General features: G+C 39.9%; 2 protein-coding genes across 4 annotated transcripts in view; one reads left to right on the top strand and one right to left on the bottom strand.

Annotated features, from left to right (window-relative positions):
- Window positions 1-12,739, top strand: part of alg13 (ALG13 UDP-N-acetylglucosaminyltransferase subunit) — an 85,523-nt gene extending 72,784 nt beyond the window's left edge. Inside the window, exons 25-28 of the mRNA XM_048544847.2 lie at window positions 4,887-4,985; window positions 5,071-5,111; window positions 5,585-5,759; window positions 11,811-12,739. Of these exons, the coding sequence (XP_048400804.1) occupies window positions 4,887-4,985; window positions 5,071-5,111; window positions 5,585-5,759; window positions 11,811-12,064 (569 nt within the window). The 3' untranslated portion in view covers window positions 12,065-12,739. The remainder of the gene's footprint in view (window positions 1-4,886; window positions 4,986-5,070; window positions 5,112-5,584; window positions 5,760-11,810) is intronic.
- A 3,981-nt stretch (window positions 12,740-16,720) lies between these two features.
- Window positions 16,721-23,130, bottom strand: part of LOC125459058 (short transient receptor potential channel 5-like) — a 90,715-nt gene continuing 84,305 nt past the window's right edge. For 2 of the 3 annotated variants that reach the window (XM_048544985.2, XM_059651379.1), the window contains exons 10-11: window positions 19,996-20,085; window positions 16,721-17,729 (exon numbers count right to left, since the gene is read on the bottom strand). In XM_048544985.2, the coding sequence (XP_048400942.1) occupies window positions 16,989-17,729; window positions 19,996-20,085 (831 nt within the window). In that variant the 3' untranslated portion in view covers window positions 16,721-16,988. The remainder of the gene's footprint in view (window positions 17,730-19,995; window positions 20,086-23,130) is intronic. The other variant, XM_048544984.2, reaches the window with a different exon arrangement.

Below are 23,130 nucleotides of genomic sequence, written 5' to 3' on the forward strand. Positions count from 1 at the left end.
CGAAACCGAATGCCCTCTTATGGAAAGGTTCATCGAAGACTTGCAGAGGGCAGTAGGGATAGAGTCTTTTCTGAATGTAGAGTGGCCCGAGATGGTTTTCCACCGCTAACATTCTGGCTACTGATAAATACACCTGTTAGTTAGGTAGTGGCGGAAAGTAAAAGGCCAGTATTTTTGATTGCAGTAGGTCCAGAGTTATATGAAATGCTCAAGAAATTGAACATCTGCTAAGTCAAGAGATGCCTTTGACAGACATTGTACAAGCTTGAACAACTCTACAGCCTGAAACATTGGAGGTTATTGAAAAATGATGGCTTGCAGCAGGGTATCTGTCACCCACCAGGATTTTGGCAAGTTTATCATGAATGTGAAAAAATGGATCTATCCATTTTGTTTTGGAGAATTTCAAGAGAATCTTTGTGCATTTTAAGATGTGGCCACATTGTTAGTAAGTTACTGACATTGAATCAAGCAGAATGCGACTTGGAGTCGGAATCAAATCACCAAGCATTTACCTTTTAGGTTGCGGATACCTCATTTGTGTTGTATAGTGCTGTTATCAAGCAGCTAGAGATTAGGAATCTTGAGGAGCCACGGTCATCAGAAGCATTCTGTAAAACAACTTGCATACTTGTGGCCAGATATCTTGGAGTGTACAATTATCACCAAGCCAGGGGCTTGGCCTTGGCTAAATGAAGAGTGCAGGAGGGCATGCCGAGCGTATACCAAGTATAGATGAAAATAGTGTTAATCTGGTAAAGGTGAACAACAGGGCTTGCTTGCCAAACAACCGCATCAGCAGTGAGCGATTTCACAACCAACAAGTCAGATCTACCCTCTGCAGTGCTGCCGCATCCAGTGATGGATGCTGGTTGACAATTGAGCAAATCCCTGGGAGGAGGAGCCTTCACAAACATCACCATCCTCAATGGAAGTGGCAACATTTCATTAAGATGAGGTCGACATATTCTGTCTTCAGAAGTGCTGATTAGACAGTCCATCTCAACTTGCTCCAGAGATCCCTAGCATCACAGTTGCCAGCCTTCAGCCAATTTGATTCACTCCACATGATATCAAGAAACGGAGACATTAGCTGCAAAGGCATTGAAGATTTGTGCTTTCAAAGACTTTAAAAAAAAAACACTACTCTGGGTATTTCCACAAAACTTGAAATAAATTTCCTTTTCCTCAGTCATTCAAGTCTTTCAGGCAATATTAGTGTGTTATGGCACTATTAGTAGATTTGAATTGGGTGTTGTCATTTTTGTCTAGCAATATACACCTACAGCTGCGTCAGTTTCATCGGCTCTTATTTGCTCTGTCTTCAGTCCCCAGAACATTTCAAAGGATGATAAATTACATTGAAATAAATGGAAGGGATAGTTACTTGGATCACTTGGCTATTTTAACTTCAAACAGGTGCATCCCTGATGACAAGCTGAAGATGTTCCAGTATTTAAAGTATTGAACTTAGTGTGAAGACTGTCAAACCTGAAATGTTTTAAAATCCTGTTAAGTATTTGCATTGCTGGTTAGACAAAGATGAGCTACATCTTTCCAGAATAATGTTCAAGCATCAGGATAATGTGCCATGTGTACCATATGAGCTCAGATCATCTTTTGGATCCAATGAAATACTACAGACCATGTACAGCCAGGTAGTCAACCTTGCCACATTTGTAACAAGGGAAGGTATTCTCTGGCTTTGAACAGAAGGATGAGAACAAAGTATTCCAGTTTCTTAAAAATAAACTAAAATAGTACAGTAATTGCATGTTATGAGCTCAAAAGGTCAAGCTAACACATACCACTATACCATGTAGGTGATGTGATCTCTTTGTATTTGATAGAGAGACCTTGTTTGCATTTTGGCAGGCCTGAAAGGATTTTTTAATTCATTCATGGAATGAGAAAATTGCTGACTTGGTGAGAATTTATCGCCTATGCTTAATTGTTAAGTCAACCACATTGCTGTGGGCCTGGAGTCACATGATGACAGACCAGGGAAAGATGCAGTTTCCTTCCCTAAGGGGCATTCATGAACCAGACAGATTCTTCATGACAATCAACAATGGATTCATGATTGTCATTAGACTCTTGATTCCAGATATTTATTTATTTGAACTCATTCCACCATCTGCTGTGTTGGGTTTCGAACTCTGGCTCCCAAACTGCTTATAATGCTGTTTGGCCATTGCCTCCCAGTGTAAGATAATGGGTAAAATTATGCTCGGTATAAATGATTCCATGACTACAGGAGTTCTCTGGTTCACAAATGTCCAACTTAAGAACACTCATACTTAACAGTGCAACCTCCATACAAGGTGTAATTCTAAAGATTCAATGTAGGAATGCTTCCTGTATTTAAAATGCAGCACAACATGAAGTAGTCCTTATGACTTGACTTATGAATGGACTTGAATATAACAGATTTTGATTGACTGCATAAGCACAGGTAAAAATGGTAAATCAACCATGGACTCTTTTTTTTTTTTGAAACCAAAGGCTACAATACCCAATTTACCAGCAACTTGAATGCAGAGGTGGTCTTAGATAAAAGTCCATGTTCTTTGATCACTCCGTCATATGTAACATTGTAATGTAGATGCAATACTGTCTAGAATTACCATCCATATCCCAGCATTGAGGATGGTAGGGTGTGTGTTAGGTGTTAGTTAAGATTAATACATCTCACAGATGAGCTACGGTGGATGAGAGACGGCTGCAAGACATGAATATGATGCAACAATGTAGTAGATCTCCTATTTATAGCTACAAGCTGCAGCTTCAGAAAGTTTTTAAAATAAAAAGCTTTGCAAAGATAGTTCTCAAAGTTAAATTGATTTATGGGATGATTTTGTCCTACGCGAGTTTAGTCTCTTTGTTTCCCAATCTCAAAGGCATTGTAAACAAATGTAGCATCTTAATACCTCTGCACTATTTTTTAAACTCCAGTAGATGGTACTGTTTTGTTTGCCTGTCAGAAATATGACAGCCCCGGCTTCATGCTTTGATTTTTTTAATGAGTTGTCGCTTTAAAATTTCATAATCAATGTTGGTTAAAAGCTGTATAAAATGAAAAAATAATAGAATTGACTGGAGCAAAAAACTGAATCATTTGGCTCTGAACCAAAAACAGGTTGTGCATTTTTAATTTGAATTAGAATGCATTCTTTCTCCGTCAGGTTTTTGTGAAACAGCTGAATGCATGCTATTATGGAGTCAGGAACAGGTCAAGGGAAAGAAAAGCACCATCCGTTTCCTGTGTCTCATTACCTTTTTATACTTCACTCACCTCTTTAATGGTTAGGGGGTAAACAGGTGTTGTATAAGGTGTCTGAATCAACTGTTTCTGCCTCCATGTGAATAAGAAATGATCTGCATAAAATGTAGACTTTTTAAAACAAAGTAGACAAGTTGGATTGTTTCAGGGATGTTTTAATGTTTCATAGTGATTGTGCCCTTTTTTTAAAAAAGTAACATTCTGCCCTGAATTAAGTAACACAGGATTTTTTTAAAAAAATGTCATTGTGACCCTGTATCCATTTCCTTCTGCCTCAACTCTGACAGTTTTTTAAAAAAGAGAAAATAGACCTTTGAAGTGTGGATGCAAACATAAATGGTAAAACTTGTCTTGGAGTGTAAGACAAATGAGGTGATATATGAAATTGCAAGAGTAAAAAGAAATGCCTGTTTTGGCCATTTTGATTAAATGCTACAAAGTGGAGGGCAGCAAAAAGAAGACAGCCCCTGTCGAGTTGGATGATGGATCTGTGTGTAGCTGTAGGGGGTGAATGAGGATGATGCAAGACAGATGAGCATGGCAAACTGTGACAACCCCTCTTGTGGCAATAACTATAAAGAGGCAGCAATTGGGCCTCTTTTTCCACTCACTACATACGATCTATGTAAACTTTCTTTCCAAATATGAAGTTTTTTTGAAAAGATCTATTTGTTATGAATATTGTATTCCTACCTGCTACTGCTCAGCAAGGGAGCTAACTGGATTGTACAAGTGCCCTGTCTATCAGATTCCCACCCACCCTCCAGCTGAATCCGACAATAAGAAATAGAGCAATGCTGAAGTTGGCAAGATTGCTCACTTTATACAAATAATTAAGGGTTAATTTCAATATTTGAAAACTTGAGCAATCTCCACCACCAGAGATAATTGGAACTGCAGATGCTGGAGAATCTGAGATAACAAGGTGAGGAGCTGGATGAACACAGCAGGCCAAGCAGCATCTTAGGAGCACCACCACATTGTCACTAACACAAAGTGAAACCTGATTTTGTTAATAAGCCATCTTTCCCTAGTGAGCTGCTTTCCTTCAGTTATGGATGCATGGACACTGGTAAACTCCAGGATACCTTGCTTTTGATTGGATGAGACATAAAGCAGTGCAGTAAATGTTGGCATAGTGGTCAGTTATTGCACTTTAGCCCAATCCTGATTCTTGCAAATATCTGCTCATCTGGAGCTTGTTTGCTCCCCACCCCATGTTTCATGTCAGTGCTGTTCAATTTAGCATCGTCAGCGCTGCGCAAGAGTACTGGTATCTGCATTTTTATCCTTCAGCACTTCTGGTCCACTTAACACTTTCACTCAGTTTTGTGCATTTTCCTGCATGTTGCACAAAGGAAAATAAGTTACTGTATTTTGACTGCAGGCTTCTCTCTCCCTGTACCCTGTCCTGCTTTTAATATCTGGTCATGCTGTAAATAGTACTATTCTCCTTTCCTGATTAAATATCTTGGCCTGTTTTCAGGTCCACTTGTTATCCATCAACAAAGGTGTTGCAGTTTTTCAATTCCGCTTGTTTGGAAGAATGTTTGCTGTGAATGTTTGGGAGGGATGCTCTTAATACTTTGTTGCTTCCACTCAGGCCCCCCCATTCCAGTCAGCGAAATGGCTGAAACTGTTGGTTCTCCTACACCACCGCCACCGTATTCCTGTGATCCCAATGGCAATGATCTTCCTCGAGGTGAGACCTCTTTCACTCTGAACAAAAGCTAAGTTCAGGAAGTGTTCAAATTTTTTTTAATCTAACAAAACTCTCTCCTTTTTAGATAGAAAGGTGGTCCAATATTACTTCAACCTTGGCTTGCAGGTAAATTTAATTGAAGTACAAAACTCGAGTGGTTGGCTCTTCAGATGAGTCAGGAAAAAGACAGGGCATTTTATTTACATTGCTTTGCGAACTTAATTTTTAGATTATGGCCCAGGACTTTACAGAGGATTTCCCTTCCTGAGGTTTTCTGCAAACCACTGAACGTGTTTGAAGCAGCATGTGTGCTAAGTTACATTTTAACACTGAGATCACAGATTCTTATGAATGGGAGAAAATGAAAGAATTTATGTTCCAAGTTAGTTTTTGCTAGTTGTCTCAAAAGATATTTTTGAAACATGATTGTAAAAGTGTGTAGGGCCCATCCTGAATTTTGATTTGTTTATACAGCTGTTTTGTATTCCTAACTGTTGGTTAAACATTAATTTGCAACACTAAAACGTTTATCAATCTTTTTAACATAGCACGTTTGAAGTCCTTGTCAATTTTGAGTGCATTTTTTCTCTTGTTTCCAGTGTTGCCACCAAAACTATTGGCACTCTGTCTATATGCCACAACAACAGCCAGTGGAGTTTTACCCAGTCTTTCCTGCTGCTTCCCAGTTTATTGAACAGTCAACCATGCCACAGCCATATGGTGATAATGGAAGAAGTGATGACCATCAAGGGACCTCTGACACAATGTCTAATGGCAAGTTTATTTCACTTTTTTAATTGAAAACAGATTTTTTAAGTTTTGATCAATATTGGAAAAGGCAGTTGTCCAAACCTGCTTTCAAAGAGAATAAAACGCTCTGGTCAGGGGTGGCTTTGCCATATGTAGAATAAAACACCTTGTATTCTACCCAAGAACATGTCAAGTCCCTAATCCTGGCTGGACTGGTTTTGCAATTCGATTCAATTTCCATTTAAAACGGTCTGAGGTTAACCATTTAGTTCTGAGTCATGGATAGTTTGGTACTGGGTGCTGCCCACATGACAAACTTCTATGGAATATTTTTCCACCATTTTTATTCATTCGGGGTACGAGGGCTTTGCTGATTTGGGCTAAATCGATTGGCCTTGAAGGCAGCAGTGAACTGCTCACTATCACTACTTCACGTACTAATTCTTTCATATAAGCTGTAACTTTTACTAATGTTCCCTGGCATGTTATACATGTTCTGAATTTTAAATAGCTCTGTATAGCTGTTCCTGCCATACCAAAATAATGCGATTTAAATAAATTCCTTTTAAAGGGTGCTGAACATGATTCTTCAAATGCAGCAATTAACTGTAAAGTTAAATTAGACTGAGCATTATGCAGCTGAGTAATGGCTGAGTGAACCCAGATTGACACAATGTCATGTGACTTTGTAGAAAACAGATTTAATGATAAGTCTGAGCAGAGTGATTAAAGAGTGATGCCAAATTCACTGTCCATTTTCTGGCTTTGCTCTACATGCCTCCTAGCCAGTCTGCACAATTTAACTGACCAAGGTGTTTAAAATGGTAGGGATTCTGTTCTGCTCCTAGACAATGAATTATATTTTAAAACACACAACAATTGAACCAGAATGATTTTGGCACTAAAACGTCTATCAACATTTAAGTTGAACCAGCAATTTAAATGTAAATTGAGATTTCAGTTTTGAAAAATTCTGGACCTCCCTCACTCAAACCCACATTCCATGTTGTGTCAGACGTTTAGGCAATTTCAGAACTTAATTTTTCTGAAGGCTGTGATATGGGAGTTAGTTTTCTACTTGAGATCTAGAGCTAATTGCATTGGGAGTGGGGTGGGATTCAATGGTTGATCCTTACTCCTCGTTTCAGTCTTTTGAATAACAATGTACGGCTTGTGTAGAGAATATTGAAATGGTGCAGAATCATTATGCTAAAACAGTCTCTATCACGATTGAGCAGGTGTTAGATAAAAGCAGGATGCAATCTCAAAGGAGATTGCACAAGTGTCAGCTGGACATCTACAAGACGTCAGGTATCTTCAGAAACACTAGTATTTTCATCAATGTTCCCTCTGCTTAAGTTTAAAAGAATGAAGTTTATTTCTTTTTAAAAGGTGCTGGATGTTCCCAGTCTGCTCCAGGCCTCTGGCAGTGAATGAATTCCAGAAATGCTTTTTGACATGAAGGCAGAATTTGCCAGAGTATGCCTGTAGAATCTCTGGAAAATTCACGTTGATGGAAATTGCTGAGAACTGCTCATACCTAGAGTAATACTGTTATTGTTAGAGACATAGAACATAGAACATTACAACATTGTACAGGCCCTTCGGCCCTTGTTGTGCCGACCATACCGATCTCAAGCCCATCTAACCTACACTATTCCATGTATGTCCATGTGCTTGTCCAATGACAACTTAAATGTACCTAAAGTTGGCGAATCTACTACCGTTGCAGGTAAAGCGTTCCATTCCCTTACTACTGAGTAAAGAAACTACCTCTGACATCTGTCCTATATCTTTCACCCCTCAATTTAAAGCTATGCCCCCTCATGCTCACCGTCACCATCTTAGGAAAAAGGCTCTCCCTATCCACCCTATCTAACCCTCTGATTATTTTATGTTTCAATTAAGTCACCTCTCAACCACTTTCTCTCTAATGAAAACAGCCTCAAGTGCCTCAGCCTTTCCTCGTAAGACCTTCCCTCTATACCAGGCAACATCCTAGTAAATCTCCTCTGCACCCTTTCCAAAGCTTTCACATCCTTCTTATAATGCAGTGACCAGAACTGTACACAATACTGCAAGTGCAGCCGCACCAGAGTTTTGTACAGCTTCACCATAACCTCTTGGTTCCGGAACTCGATCCCTCTATTAATAAAAGCTAAAACACCTGTATGCCTTCTTAACAGCCCTGTCAACCTGGGTGGCAACTTTCAAGGATCGGTGTACATGACACCGAGATCTCACTGCTCATCTACACCGCTAAGAATCTTACCATTAGCCCTGTACTTTGCCTTCCGGTTACTCCTACCAAAGCGCATCACCTCACACTTGTCTACATTAAACTCCATTTGCCACCTCTCAGACCAGCTCTGCAGGTTATCTGTGTCTCTGCAACCTGCAGCATCCTTCGTCACTATCCACAACTCCACCGACCTTAGTGTCATCTGCAAATTTACTAACCCATCCTTCTACACCCTCATCCAGGTCATTTATAAAAATGACAAACAGCAGTGGACCCAACATCGACCCTTGCGGTACACCACTAGTAACTGGTCTCCAGGATGAACATTTCCCATCAACTACCACCCTCTGTCTTCTTTCAGCAAGCCAATTTCTGATCCAAACTGCTATATCTTCCACAATTCCATTCCTCCACATTTTGTACAATAGCCTACTGTGGGGAACCTTATCGAACGCCTTGCTGAAATCCATATACACCACATCAACCGGTTTACTCTCCTCTACCTGTTTGGTCACCTTCTCAAAAAACTCAAGGTTTGAGAGGCACGACCTTCCCTTCACAAAACCGTGCTGACTATCCCTAATCAATTTATTCTTTTCTAGATGACAAATCCTGTCCGTCCATAACCTTTTCCAACACTTTACCAACAACTGAGGTAAGGCTGACTGGTCTATAATTACCAGGGTTGTCTCTACTCCCCTTGAACAGGGGAACCACATTTGCTATTCTCCAGTCATCTGGCACTATTCCTGTAGACAATGACGAGTTAAAGATCAATGCCAAAGGCTCGGCAATCTCCTCCCTGGCTTCCCAGAGGATCCAAGGATAAATCCCATCCGGCCCAGGGGACTTATCTATCTTCACCTTCCGAAGGATTTCTAATACCTCTTGCTTGTGAACCTTAATCCCACCTAGTCTGGTAGCCTGTATCTCAGTATTCTCCTCGACAACATTGTCGTTTTTGAGAGTGAATCTGTTGAAAAATATTCATTTAGCGCTTCCCCTATCTCCCCTGACTCCACACACAACTTACCACTACTATCCTTGATTGGGCCTAATCTTACTTTCGTCATTCTTTTATTCCTTAAATACCTGTAGAAAGCCTTAGGGTTTACCCTGATCCTACCTGCCAACAACTTCTCATGTCTCCTAGCTCTTCTGAGCTCTCTTTAGGTCTTTTCTGGCTACCTCGTAGCCCTCAAGTGCCCTAACTGAGCCTTCACATCTCCTCCTAACATAAGCTGCCGCCTTCCTCTTGACCAGAGACTCCACCTCCTTCGTAAACCATGGCTCCCGCACTCTACAGCTTCCTCTCTGCCTGACAGGTACATATTTATCTAGGACACACAGGAGCTTTTCCTTGAATAAGCTCCACTTTTCTAATGTGCCCATCCCCTGAAGTTTCTTTCCCCATTCTATGCTCCCTAAATCTTGCCTGATCTCATCGTAATTGCCTTTCCCCCAGCTATAACTCTTGCCCAGTGGTATACACCTATCCCTTTCCATCACTAAAGTAAACATAACAGAATTGTGATTGCTATCACCAAAGTGCTCACCTACTTCCAAATCTAACACCTGGCTGGGCTCATTACCCAGTACCAAATCTAATGTGGCTTCGCCCCTTGTTGGCCTATCTACATACTTTGTCAGGAAGCCCTCCTGCACACTCTGGACAAAAACTGACCCATGTATAGTACTCGACCAGTTATCTCAGCCTCAAAATATTGCTAAAACAATTCTCATGGTGTTGGATTCATCCATGGTCTTGTGTAGGGCGACCAGGCTGATATATGGCAATTAACATGCATGCCACGCAATATGCTAGGAGAAGACCCACCCAATGAGGTGATCTTCTAACATCTCTCTGGTCATAGAACATAGAACAATACAGTGCAGAACAGGCCCTTCAGCCCTCTGTTGCGCTGACCTGTGAACTAATCTAAGACCCCCCCACGCTATCCCAACACCGGTTTAAATGCCCCTAATCTGGCTGAGTTAACTACATTGGCAGGCAGGATATTCCACACTCTTACCACTGAGTAAAGAATCTGCCTCTGACATCTGTCTAAATCTATCACCCCTCAATTTGTAGCTATGCCCCCTTGTACAAGCGGAAGCCATCATCCTTGGAAAAAGACTCTCACTGTCCATGCTATCTAATCCTTTGATCATCTTGTATGTCTCTTAAATCCCCTCTTAGCCGCCACCTCTCCAATGAGAACAGACCCAAGTCCCTCGGCCTTTCTTCATAGGGCCTGCAGTCCAGACCAGGCAACATCCTGGTAAATCTCCTCTGCACCTTTTCCAATGCTTCCACATCCTTCCTGTAATGGGGCAACCAGAACTGTACGCAATATTCCAAATGAGGCCGCACTCACGTTTGGTACTGTTGCAGCATGACATCATGGCTCCGGAACTCAACCCCTCTACCATTAAAACCTAAAACACCGTAGCCGCCTTAACCTCACTCAACCTGGGTGGCAACTTTCAGGGATCTATGTACACGGACAACAAGATCCCTCTGCACGTCCACACTATCAAGAATCTTTCCATTGACCCGGTATTCTGTCTTCCTATTATTGCTCCCAAAGTGAATCACCTCACATTTATCTGTATTAAACTCCATTTTCCACCTTTCAGCCCAATTCTGCTGTTTATCAAGGTAATCCTGTTGAATTTCAAAGAATTCCCAAACATTTACATGCAGAGTTCACCCTGAATAGGTAATCTTACAGGACATTCACCATAAATGCTGCATAATGCTATAATTATAAAGGGTGGTCAGAGGACAAGTATTCTATGGCAAATAAGTTTGCCTGACTCCAAATACTTGCTGCCATCAATTATAAGATATGACAGAACCTGCTGCCCAATTTAACTGAAGAAAGCATTTGCTAGATTGGACTATCATTCACCACTTCAAGCATTAGTTTCCCCCTCTCCTTCAAGTGAGCTGTAGCTGTACTATCCACCAGATGTGCTGATAAGTCAAGGCTGCTTTCTGACCTCTGACATAACAGGCAGAAGGAATTATAGCTCGTTCCCCATCAGGTCACATTCTGTCTTGAAAGTACAGCATTGTTCCTTTGCTGTAAAGTGTTTTCTCACTTTTCTAACTAACAATGTTTTTGTTTATTTTTTTTCATGGGATAGATCACTTGGGGCAGCAATTATACCCTATCCAGAGTTGACCTTCAAGTGATAGTGAGCTGTGCCTTGAACTGGCTGCAGTTCTTGCTGTATGTAACGCCCATAGTGCTGTTAGAAAGGAAGTTTCACAATTTTAATACAGCAATATTGAAAGAAAGACCATTGGTTCCAAATTAGTATGGTGTGTGACTTGCAGGTGGTGGCATTGCCACGTAGCTACTGTTGTCCTTCTAGATGCCTTGGCTTGGAAGGTGGCTCACCACCTCCTTGCGGGCAGTTTGGGAATGAACAGATGTTGGCTTTGCTAGCAGTACCCATATCTCATGAATATTTTTAAAAACATGTTAAGCAAACCACATGGTTGGATAATGGTTAGACAAATTAGATATAATTGCAGGATTTTTAGTTCAAAAGTTGTGGCCTTCAGCTAATTTAAATGAGAGAAAATGAAAAATTTAACTTTATTGGGGCATCCTCACTACTTTGCTCCAAAATAATTTTGTTTCCTTTTAGAACATATTGCATTTTCCAGGATGGGACAGAAGGCCATTGTTACATGTTGAGATCATGTACATAAGGAATTTACAGAAACCAGACTGTTGAGTAACAATGATTTTATGGCTTTTGGTTGGAGTAGATGTATATTTTTGGTACTGATGGGCTTTTTTTTAACCCTTCTGCAGGATCTTACACTACTATGGAGCCTCAAACTGTTCCTCATTCAACTATATACTATCCAGTACTGGCTGACCAATACATTCCAGCACCTGCTTATGATCCATGTGTCCCTGCAACATCCACACTTCATTATGTTGGTGCCTGGTACCCAACAAATCAGATGTGTAACAGTTCTTCGAGGTTGCAGAGCCCAGCACCTCAAGCTCCAGTAAATTATGTTGGACCTGCCAATCTGCCTACACATTATGTATCGCACTGAGAGTACAATGAAAAAGTTTGAATTCTATACTCCTAATTAGAGGTAGATTGTTTACCCCCTTGCCCACCCTAACCACTATTGAGCATCAGATTCTCTATATGCTTTAACTCGGATTCAAGACATCTTCCACCTTTCCTCTGCATTTGCCTGAAATATTTGTATATGTGGCCTTTTATTTAAACAGCTGTTCACATCTCAAGCCTGAGACTATCTCACTTTGCAGTAAAGCTTGCAATTGGGTTTACAGGCCAAAAAGGGCAAATGTTGCTTGTCAGTAGATGTGCTTTATGCAAGTTCTTCCCACTGTGCAATATCAACAGAATTTCACCTTCACCTTGAATGAAGTCTGTCTTCTGAAACCAGTTGAAGGGCCACCCTTCAAAGAGAACTTATTCCAACACTATATTGTACTGTTTCATCACTTGTTTCCCCTGTTTAAGTTGGTTGATTCCAGCATATAAACTGTACCGCTTCTACCTCATGTTTAAAATCTTTGTTGTTTTTGAGATCTTCAGTTTGTAAAAGCTTGTATATTTTTGATACTCAGTTCAGGTTAACATGTTAACTTTTGTTTGCCAGTTTTGTGCCAGAGAATATTTGGCATAGACTCTTTGTTTTAGACTGTTGATGATTGCTCAGTTCTGGAGTATAGTTCCAATAGAAATGCTATGTGGTTGTGGGTTCATCTTTCATTTCATGTTAAGTAATAAAATATGAGCACTGCAACCTACTTGCGTCAGTGTACTTTAGTTTTCACTGGACTGCACAAAAAGCAATAAATACTGCAGTGAAGTATTTGCAATCTTGCATTGATTCTTTGGTCTCAATTTTTGTAACCGTGAAGTCGAAATTTGGATCAATGAACTGAGATGGGGCTGGGGATAAGAATGTAAAGGAAAACTTGGCGGTTACTTGATGCTACTCTTTCCAAAGAAATCAAAGCAGAGATTCAAATGGCTGAACTGGAAGTCTCTGGCTCTTTTGAAAAGCAGTCTAGTTAATGTAACCACCACTTAGTGTAAATATGCATCATTTTATCAAGTAATGATCAACTCCAATTGAAAACTGCTATTGTTTTCTGGTAAATTCCTGATCATTTACTGCAAAATACTGCTTTTGTTACTGGTCTTTTGTCAATTATCTCTCATCTGTGCACTTCATTCACTTGCTTATTGGAAGCTGTTGCCTTTCATTTACTCAGGTCCTTGATGTTAAACACCTCTATCAAGTCTCCTTGGGTTTCCCCTTGAGATGAATGCCAGCTTCTCTGCCCCAGTTTTTATTGAAACAAGCCATTGCAAGGCACAGTTCCTAACAAAACATTTCATCGACAACTCAGTCATAGTCAGTAAAAAGTTGGTTTATAAATTACTTTGTCACCCAGGAGGACTGTGGAATTCTTTGACCCCCTACATTGTTCCAACCAAGCTCAGTACAGTCCTTAGAAGCTGTATTTAATGGGCACTGTGCAGCCCTATGAACATTTTGGCTTTTGACTTCTGCTTGGGTTCCCATGTTTTCCTACTGTGGGAGACTAGTGATGTGAAGTAAGGACAGTCAAATGTGAGAGATAACGTGCCTTTCTCCAGGTTATCTGCACTGTGGTGTACATATTGGGGTGTTTCCTTCATAACACCAGTTTTCATTTGTTTTAACTGTGCTTTGGTTTTTTTTCTGCCATTATCTCCCTAGCCATGTGTAAAATTTTCATCCAAATGCAAGAGAGTCTGACAAGTTATCAATCTGACATTAAATGTTTCTCTCCACACATTGCAAAACCTACTGAGTAATTCTAATATTTTCCACATTTATTCTGGATTTACATCTGTAATTTTACTTTTGTATCTTGTAATGACAAGCTGATGTCAAGCAGCACTTAATTCAGCAATAATCTTTGCACTGATGTTCAGTTTGTAGTCTGCCAAGGTCACTCTGCTCCTAACTTCATTGTGTGTAAAAGTGCTGAACTCGAGGCTAGGTTAGAACGAATCTCCTTGATCAAGGTGACATTTGATTAAAGTTTGACTTTAAGAAAGCCCCAGCAAAATTGAAGTTATTGGGAGTTGAGTCGGGTGGAGGGGCTGAGGGGGTCAAGTCTGCACTAGTTGAAGTACTAACTCATGCTTGTGGATGTTGGAATACAGTCACCTCAGCCCCAGAACATCATTACAGTAATTCTCCAGGATTCTGTCCTTGACCAATCATCTACAGCTGTCTCATCAATGACCTCTTCAACATAATGTCCAATGTGTGACGTTTTATTTTTGAACAGTGTTCAATATCATTTGAGATGACTTGTGCTGAATTTAGCGCACCAGCCTGCAAGATCTGGGCACGAGAGCAGGTGCCTGGGTCACTGCAGACAAATGCAGGTAAGAGCTTGCATTCAAATTGAGCCCAGAATTGAGGTTTTAAAACCAGAGTGGAAGATTCACCTAGCTTGAGCTAAAGGAAAAATTTCCAGGGAAAAATAAAACGAATTGTGAAAAACAGGTCTGGTTTTCAAATGAAAACCAGACTAGGAAATGAGAAGTGGAAATAAAAACCCTTGTTACATTTGTATGTATATGCTGAGAGTCAGTTTGGACTAGTTACAACATCTTAAGTCAGGCAGTGTGAAATGTACGTGAATATTTAAGATTTTAAATGTTAAAAGGGGAAAGTTATTTTCTGAATTTTTAACAAAAGTTGTATATCATTCACTGTTACCTTTTGGTTGTTACAATAGAATCCTTAAAATTTGAATTCTTATCATGCAGCTCCTCCTTTATTGGCCTTGGAGAATTTTGATGTCTTTATGAAAGTCAATAGTCAGTTTTCTTCTTTACGAAAGTCAGTTTCCTTCACAAAAGAATGTTGATGAATTGCTAGTTTCCTTAGCACTGTTACTGGCCTAAGTTTTAATGCTAGATTTAGCTAAGTAACAATTTATAATCCAGCTATTATGGTGAGAATTGAACCCTCTATCTAGACATTTGCTAGATTACCAAACCAGTAACATTATCACTGCCTGTATAACTTTGCATGCATTCAATTTTGGAATGTCAGCTTTGCAGGTAATAAGTGCTGTTACCTGAAACAGATAAGGAATGAGAACAGGAGTAGGCCACTTGGTCCGTCAAGCCTGTTTTGCCATTCAGTTAGATCGTGCCTGATCTGACACACTTCACTTCCACTTCCCTACCCTTTTCCTAAACCGTTGATTCTCCTACCTATCAAGAATCTATCAATCTTAAATGTACACCAGAATTTCACCTGCACAGCTGTCAAGGAGTTAGAAAAGTACTCGACCTCCTGAGGAAAAAACTCCTTCACATCTCAATGTTGCATTGACACCCATAATTGTGACTATGCCCTCTAGTCCTTGATGTTTCCTCTGCTGGAAAAATCCACTCAGCATTCACCCTGTAAAGCCCCTTCAGAATCCTGAATGTCTCAATGAGATCTCTCTCCTGAACTCCAAGTAACAACTTGTTTTAATCTTTGCTTGTTGGACAGTCACTCCATGCTAGACATCATCCTGGTGAATCTTCACTGAACTGCCTCCAATGAAATGGTATATTTGGTTAATTAAGAGGACAAAAACTGCTCAGTACTCAGCTGTGGTCTCACCAGCACCTTGTACAGTTGCTGTAAAACTTTCATACTCCGTCTCCTTGAATTATCTGTTCCATGTGTGCTGGTTTTGTTTTGTGCACGAGTACCCAAGCTGCTTTCTGCAGTTTCTTCATTTAAATAAACAGCTTCATGTTTTCCCATATTTTAAATTCCATTTGCTGCATACTTAAAATTTTCAGATTGTCTGTTTTTTTTCTTGTCTATGACCCTATTCTCTAAACATGTCAATGTATATCTCTGACATAGACTATTAGTTTATGACTTAACTTTGTGTGAGAGACCTTGTCAAATGCCTTCTGGAAGCCCAATTACAGCACATCATCTGGTTTCCCTCTATCCACTCTTGATAGAGGGAAATTTCAACCTAGTCCACCATGATGTTCCCTTTTCATGAAGCCATGCTAACTGTTTGATTTAGTTTGATCCTGTTACCTCTAATTGATTCCAAAACTCTTCCAACAATGATTGTTTGAGAAAGTGGTGGGCTGCTTTCATGAACTGCTACATGCCAGGGGCCTAAAACAAATTGGGGGTCAGGAGACTAGGAAGCCTTTCTTTGTGTGTACTGAGGTTATTTTTGATTACATCTCCTTACCCCTTAGATTGCCTAATTCTATCACTGTCCTATCATCTGACTCTGCCTATGCCTCAGCCTGTCTGTTTTTGAAAAGCTCATCCTTTTTCTTCCCTCTTGAGTACTCTAGTGCATGTGTCTCAATTTTTTTCAAACTTGCGCAGAAGTCTGCTGTTACATAGGTGCATGGGACTTGTGTACCTATCAGTGTTGTGCTTGCTGACCCAATAAGTTCCTAATTAAGCAATGATCTTGTCTGTATCTTCAAATGATTCCATAGTCTTGCCCCGCCTTTTTTAAATCTGTGATTTGGTCTTCAGCTACACAACCTTCCGAGGTATCTGCTCAAATTTTAATTGTGTGGACACCCCTAATTTTTAATTGTTCTACCTTTTTGGTAACTGTGCCTTTGAAGCCAAGGGCCTAAACTGTAATTTACTCCTAAATGTTTCCTCCTTTTTTAACCTTTCTCCTCTTAAGGCACTTATTCTTCTGACTAATCCTTATTGCCTTACATGGTTCATTTTTTTCACCTAAAACTTCTGTGCAATGCCTTGGGATGTTTTATTACTTTAATGGTGCTGTACAAATACAAGTTTATCATTTACAGGAAGTGTGGTTTCTCTTTAGAAAACACCCCCACATTCTCATTCTACTGTATTTAATTTTATAAAATAATTCCTCATGGACATGACCTATGCTCCTTGTGGTAAAGTATCTTGATATACTGTATTATAATTGAGTTGTTACATAGTCCTCTTGATGACTGTTCCACCTGGTCATTAGCAAGTCACAAGCTTCCCCCCAGGAGTCATAGACATCACTTGATGAGTCAATGAGTTTGTTATTGGAGGTACTGATAGTGGAAGAACAATTAAAGGATTCAAAGTTAGCTGAACAATGGCTATCAATTCTGTTCCTTCTGTTTACTTCATTAAGACCAACAGCATTAAGACTGCTCTCACTCTTTGTTATATTGTTAGGACTCGCAATTTCAGAATAATTGAAGTCCTGCCACACATTCTGTGCTCGAAGTAGTCCATCAGAAATGCTTGACACAGGCTCTGGACTTGGTTCAGAAAGTTGCCCATTCATTTTGCTAAACAAGAGACCAAGTCTTTTAAATGAATCCTTCTTTGAACTTGGATATCTCTGGAATCGATTGCCATTTCTGACTGAAGAAGATGGTTTACTCAGTCTGTTGTTTTTGGATTTCTCTTCATTAAGGTCGATTCCAGAAACTGATTTGATTAGAGCTGAAACACTAAAAGAGTTCATTTTCAGCTTCTTTCTGTCATTGCTTTCACCTGCCAAATTGAATGATACAATTTTTTTCATTTCTTCAGCACTATCTTCCTCCAAATCTCCTATTTGCATTCCATCGCTGCTGGTAGAGTATGTTCTTCGAGATTTTCTGTTTCCTAACAGGTCAAGAACCTCATAGCGAAAACTGGAGATATCCTGTTTCAGTTCCTATGATGACAACAAAATTTTTTTATATGTCTGTACATTGTTAAACTCAAATTTAAGCTGTTGTAGCTTTATGTATCAAATTAACAAAAAAAGTTGTTACCAATTTATACAGACCCTAGAAAACCTGGATATATTAGCTGGCTCATAAAGGAGTGGTCACTATCCCCTAATGAGTATTCTGATAACCTGTTGTGTGCCTCTCTTCTAGGTTTGCTGCCATAGCCCAAGTTTAGTTGACAGTACTTCTGAGACCAGTTACTAAAATTAATGATGTGAAAGAAATAAAATCACACTTGCAGAATTTTAGTAAGACTATGATTTGTAATTCACTTGGGCAGAAGCTATAAAAGCTTAAACATACAGCAACTTCTTCCCCACTCTTTTATTAGACTTCTGAATGGACCTTTCACATATTTTAAATCAATGTTGCTCTTGCTCATTGGGCACCTTCTCTGCAGCTATAACACTAAACTTCCCTCTGTTTTATTCCCCTTATCCACTTTGTGGTATGATCTGTGTGTACTGCATGCAAAACAAAACTTTTTGCTGTACTTGGGTACATGAGACAATAATAAATCAACTGAACAAATTTGTGATCAGAGATAATGGGAAATGCAGATGCTGGAGAATCCAAGATAACAAAGTGTGAAGCTGGATGAACACAGCAGGCCAAGCAGCATCTCAGGAGTGCAAAAGCTGATGATTTGGCCCAAGACCCCAGTTTAGAAAAAGCTTGCTTTAAAAATTTGCTTTAGTCTGGTTCTTCCCCTTTCTCTTCACTGTTTACTTGCTAGCTGTACAAGGATATTGCTGCTTCTCAGAATTGCTCGCTTTGCACAATGAAGCATATTCAGGTTTTACTGCACCCTAGCCAACAGCTCTGCCAAAATGTGCAGCCAATTGTGTTCCCAATTGCTAGCTTTTATCAGTAACAACTTAATTCCTCAACATAATCAAACTAAATATCTGGATCGAGAACAAAAGGCTTACTAAGGAGAACAGTGGGGGAATCCTATGAATGAGGGGAATATATTCTGTTACACTCCAGATTGTATGTATGATTATCAGGTACAAAATAAATGCTCATACTTTGAGATGTCTGGCTGGGATGACACTTACGTGAATATGTTAATGTACAAGTTTAGTGAATAAAAATAGGTAGACGGATCAAATGACCTTCAAATACAGTCTGTTCCAGTTGCACGTATAAATCATGAAGTCTTATCTGGGAAATCTTCCTTGCTTGTGAAGTAGACAGCTGGTATCTGTTAGGCTGATCAAGTCTGTCCAGATATGAACTAACTATAGTGAGTCTGATTGGTTTAAAATTTAAACCCTAGCTGTTAACTGTCAATCAGCCTTAATGTGTGCATTATTTATGTCAATACCTCTATCAATCAACAATCATGTACTTTAATGTTGGTTTTCCTCTTGTGAAATGTCCTGATGATTGCAGGGCAAGAAAAAACTTGGACAAAATATCTTTTTTCAGTAATACTCAATATTCTAAGTTTCTGCACAGAAAATGCCTGGTGACAAAACTTAAAATCTTTACAGCTTCTAATTATCAATTCACTGTCACGTTCATCCTCAGCAAACTACGTACATTTGTGCTACATATAGTTCAAAACATTTGCATACAAACCAGCCCAAGATATTTTTGAATGTTTTTTCTTTTAGCATTTCATAGAATAATAAAATGCAGAGAGAAGGCATTCAGCTTTTTATGCCTGTGATAACTCCCTCAAAGTGTAATCACTCTGGTTGGATCATATCAGAGCAGACTTGATGGGCTGAATAGCCTAATTCTGCCTTGTAGCTTATAGTGTTACTTCAGCCATTCAAGAGTTTGCGCAATGTCCCATTCTTTCCCTATAGATTGGCAAATTGTGGTTTTTTCTTAAAAGAATGGTATTAGAGGAGTCTGTGATGAATTGGAAAAACATTATTGCTTCATATTATAGAGCTCCTTCATTCAAGAAATGTGCTATAAAATACTGGAGCACTTATGTCTTGGAATCTGTCCATTTACATTGGGCGTTGGCTTCCACGGTGCCAGCAGCAATATTTCTGCCAGCAGTCTGTTCCTGGTATTTTGAGTCATTCCATACAATTGAGCAAGCAGAAAATACCACTTTGGTTATCTCTATCAAAATCCCAGTAGAACAGTACAGGATTAGAAACTGCTTAAAAATTTGAACGCTTGAAACCCACTATCAAAATATTACCAGAGAGTAAAACCAATTGAAGCAAGTGCCAAGTTTACCTTAAAGTTTTCTTCTGTAAGTCCTTCATCAGTTTTGGCACTTCTGATCATGGCTGCAACATATCTTTTCACTAAGTTTTTAATAACCTCCTGCCAAATGAAAAGGAAACATGCAACAAAATCATTGTCCGTTATTTAATTTTAGTCATTACTAGGACTAATTTGAGTCGCAATGTTCAGATATTAGCAGATAAACATGATAAACATGCTGTGTTTAAAGAGACTTCAATTGTTGTGAAAATACTATACTTGATACTTAATATATCACCGACAGAAGAAGGTGTTTGATATGCTTGCCTTTACTGGTCAGTACAATGAGTACAGGAGTTGGGAGGTCATGTTGCATCTGTACAGAACATTGGTTAGAGATAATGGGAACTGCAGATGCTGGAGAATCCAAGATAATAAAATGTGAGGCTGGATGAACACAGCAGGCTGAGCAGCATCTCAGGAGCACAAAAGCTGACGTTTCGGGCCTAGACCCTTCATCTGATGAAGGGTCTAGGCCCGAAACGTCAGCTTTTGTGCTCCTGAGATGCTGCTCGGCCTGCTGTGTTCATCCAGAACATTGGTTAGGCCACTTTTGGAATACTGCACACAATTCTGGTCTCCCTGCTATAAGAAGGATGTAATGAAATTTGAAAGGGTTCAGAAAAGATTTACAAAGATGTCGCCAGGTTTGGAGTGTTTGAACTATAGTGAAAGGCTGAATAGGCTGAGGGGTGACCTTATAGCGATTTATAAAATCATGAGGGGCATTGATAGGGTAAATAGACAAGGTCTTTTCCCTAGGATGGATGAGTCCATAACTGGAGGGCATAGGTTTAAGGTGAGAGGGGAAAGATTTAAAAGGGACCTAAGGCAAACTTTTTCATGCAGAGGGTGGTGCGTGTGTCGAATGAGCTGCCAGAGGAATTGGTGGAGGCTGTTACAACAACAATGTTTAAAAGGCATCTGGATGGGTATATGAATAGGAAGGGTTTAAAAGGATATGGGCCAAATGCTGGCAAATGGGACTGGATTTATTTAGGATATCTGGTCAGCATGAACGAGTTTGACCAAAGGGTCTGTTCCGTGCTGTACGTCCCTACAACTCTATGTGAATAATGTCATCAATTGCAAATGTTTCATTGTGATGATGATTGTACTGTACTTTTGCCTTGGGCCAATAAACAGATGGTAACCCTTTTACCATACTTCATCATTCATAGTAGAATTGACTCCATCTCTATTAATTGGTGTGTAACCCAAAGTCCAATTATACAGTGCTGCACTTCGAGCACTGTGCCAACGCTTGGTACCTGAGTGACCGCAGATGTATAAAATGCTGTAAACAGGGCAAGTATAAGACAGGTGGCTGATTTCTTTTGCCAGGGTTTCTGTGGGGGGGGTGGGGGGAATGAAGAAACTGGGAGTTTTCAACTTAGAAATATGGCATGGGGAGGTAATTGTTGAGGTGCAATGAGGAAGAGGTTAATGCAGAACACTACTGTAACTTAAAATAGGAAAACAGAGATGCACACTCAAATGAGTAAGAAAAAAAGCTATTTCTGAACAGGGCAGCACACATTTGATAGAAAGGTGCAGGTGACCAGCCTAAAATGTTTAAGGAACAATTAGAAATAATGTTGGGATACTGCCTCTCTGGATGGAAAGTTGGGTTGGAACATATATAGAAACCTGTGTACAATTTGGGTGCCATATCATTGCAACGAAGAAGGTACAAAAAATGATTTACAATTGTGATTACTGAGCACCATTAATTTTCCGATAATGGAATATTGAGTTTTGAGAAGATTTGTAGCTCAGGTTGAGGTTCTGGATGTGAGTTTGCTCGCTGAGCTGGAAGGTTAGTTTTCAGACGTTTCATCACCATTCTAGGTAACATCATCAGTGAGCCTCCGACGAAGTGCTGGTGTTATGTCCCGCTTTCTATTTATCTGGTTAGGTTTCCTCTGGTTGGTGATGTCATTTCCTGTTCTTTTTTCCTCAGAGGATGGTAGATCAGGCTCCAAATAAATGTGTTTGTTGATGGAGTTCCGGTTGGAATGCCATGCTTCTAGGAATTCTCGTGCATGTCTGTTTGGCTTGTCCTAGGATGGATGTGTTGTTCCAATCAAAGTGGTGTCCTTCCTCATCTGTATGTAAGGATACAAGTAATAGTGGGTCATGTCGTTTTGTGGCTAGGTGATGTTCATGTATCCTGGTGGCTAGCTTTCTGCCTGTTTGTCCAATGTAGTGTTTGTCACAGTTCTTGCAAGGTATTTTGTAGATGACGTTCGTTTTGCTTGTTGTCTGTATAAGGTCTTTTAAGTTCATTATCTTTTAAGTTCAAGAATTCCTGAACACCATCAAAGACACCAAGATAGAGGATGAAATAATGGTCTCCTTTGATGTAACAGCCCTGTTCACATCCATCAACATCAACCCGGCCAAAGAAACACTGATGACACTATTAGAAGAACAGAAGACACATACACCAGACACCACCAACCTCATCAGCAAGGACATCATCATCAAGCTACTGGACCTATGCCTTACCACCCACTTCACTTTCAATAACAAAACCTACAGACAAACCAATGGTACACCCATGGGATCTCTGATATCAGGGTTCTTAGCAGAGGCAGTAATGCAGAGACTCGAACGAACAGCTCTACCAATCACCCAACCCAAACTTTGGGTCTGCTACGTGGATGACACCTTTGTCATCACTAAACAAAACAAATTAGAGGAAACATTCAAGCCCATTAATAATACCCTTACTGGCATAACATTCACAAAAGAGGAAGAAAACAACAACAAACTGCCATTCCTAGATGTCACAGTAGAGCGAACAGCCAATGGGGAACTTCAAACCAGCGTCTACAGGAAAACAACACATACGGACCAAATACTGAACTACAGGAGCAACCATCCCAACACCCACAAACAAAGCTGCATTAGAACATTATTCCAATGAGCCACCACACACTGCAGCACAGAGGAACTACGCAGAGCAGAGGGAAGTCACCTATACAGTGTATTCAAAAAGAATGGGTACCCAATGAACACAGTCCGCCGATTCCTCAGCAATAAACCCAAACAAACAGACAAAACGGGCTCAGAAACCATAACCACTCTCCCCTACATCAA

This window comes from Stegostoma tigrinum, chromosome 15, assembly GCF_030684315.1.
Source record: "Stegostoma tigrinum isolate sSteTig4 chromosome 15, sSteTig4.hap1, whole genome shotgun sequence".
Classification (NCBI taxonomy): Eukaryota; Metazoa; Chordata; class Chondrichthyes; order Orectolobiformes; family Stegostomatidae; genus Stegostoma; species Stegostoma tigrinum.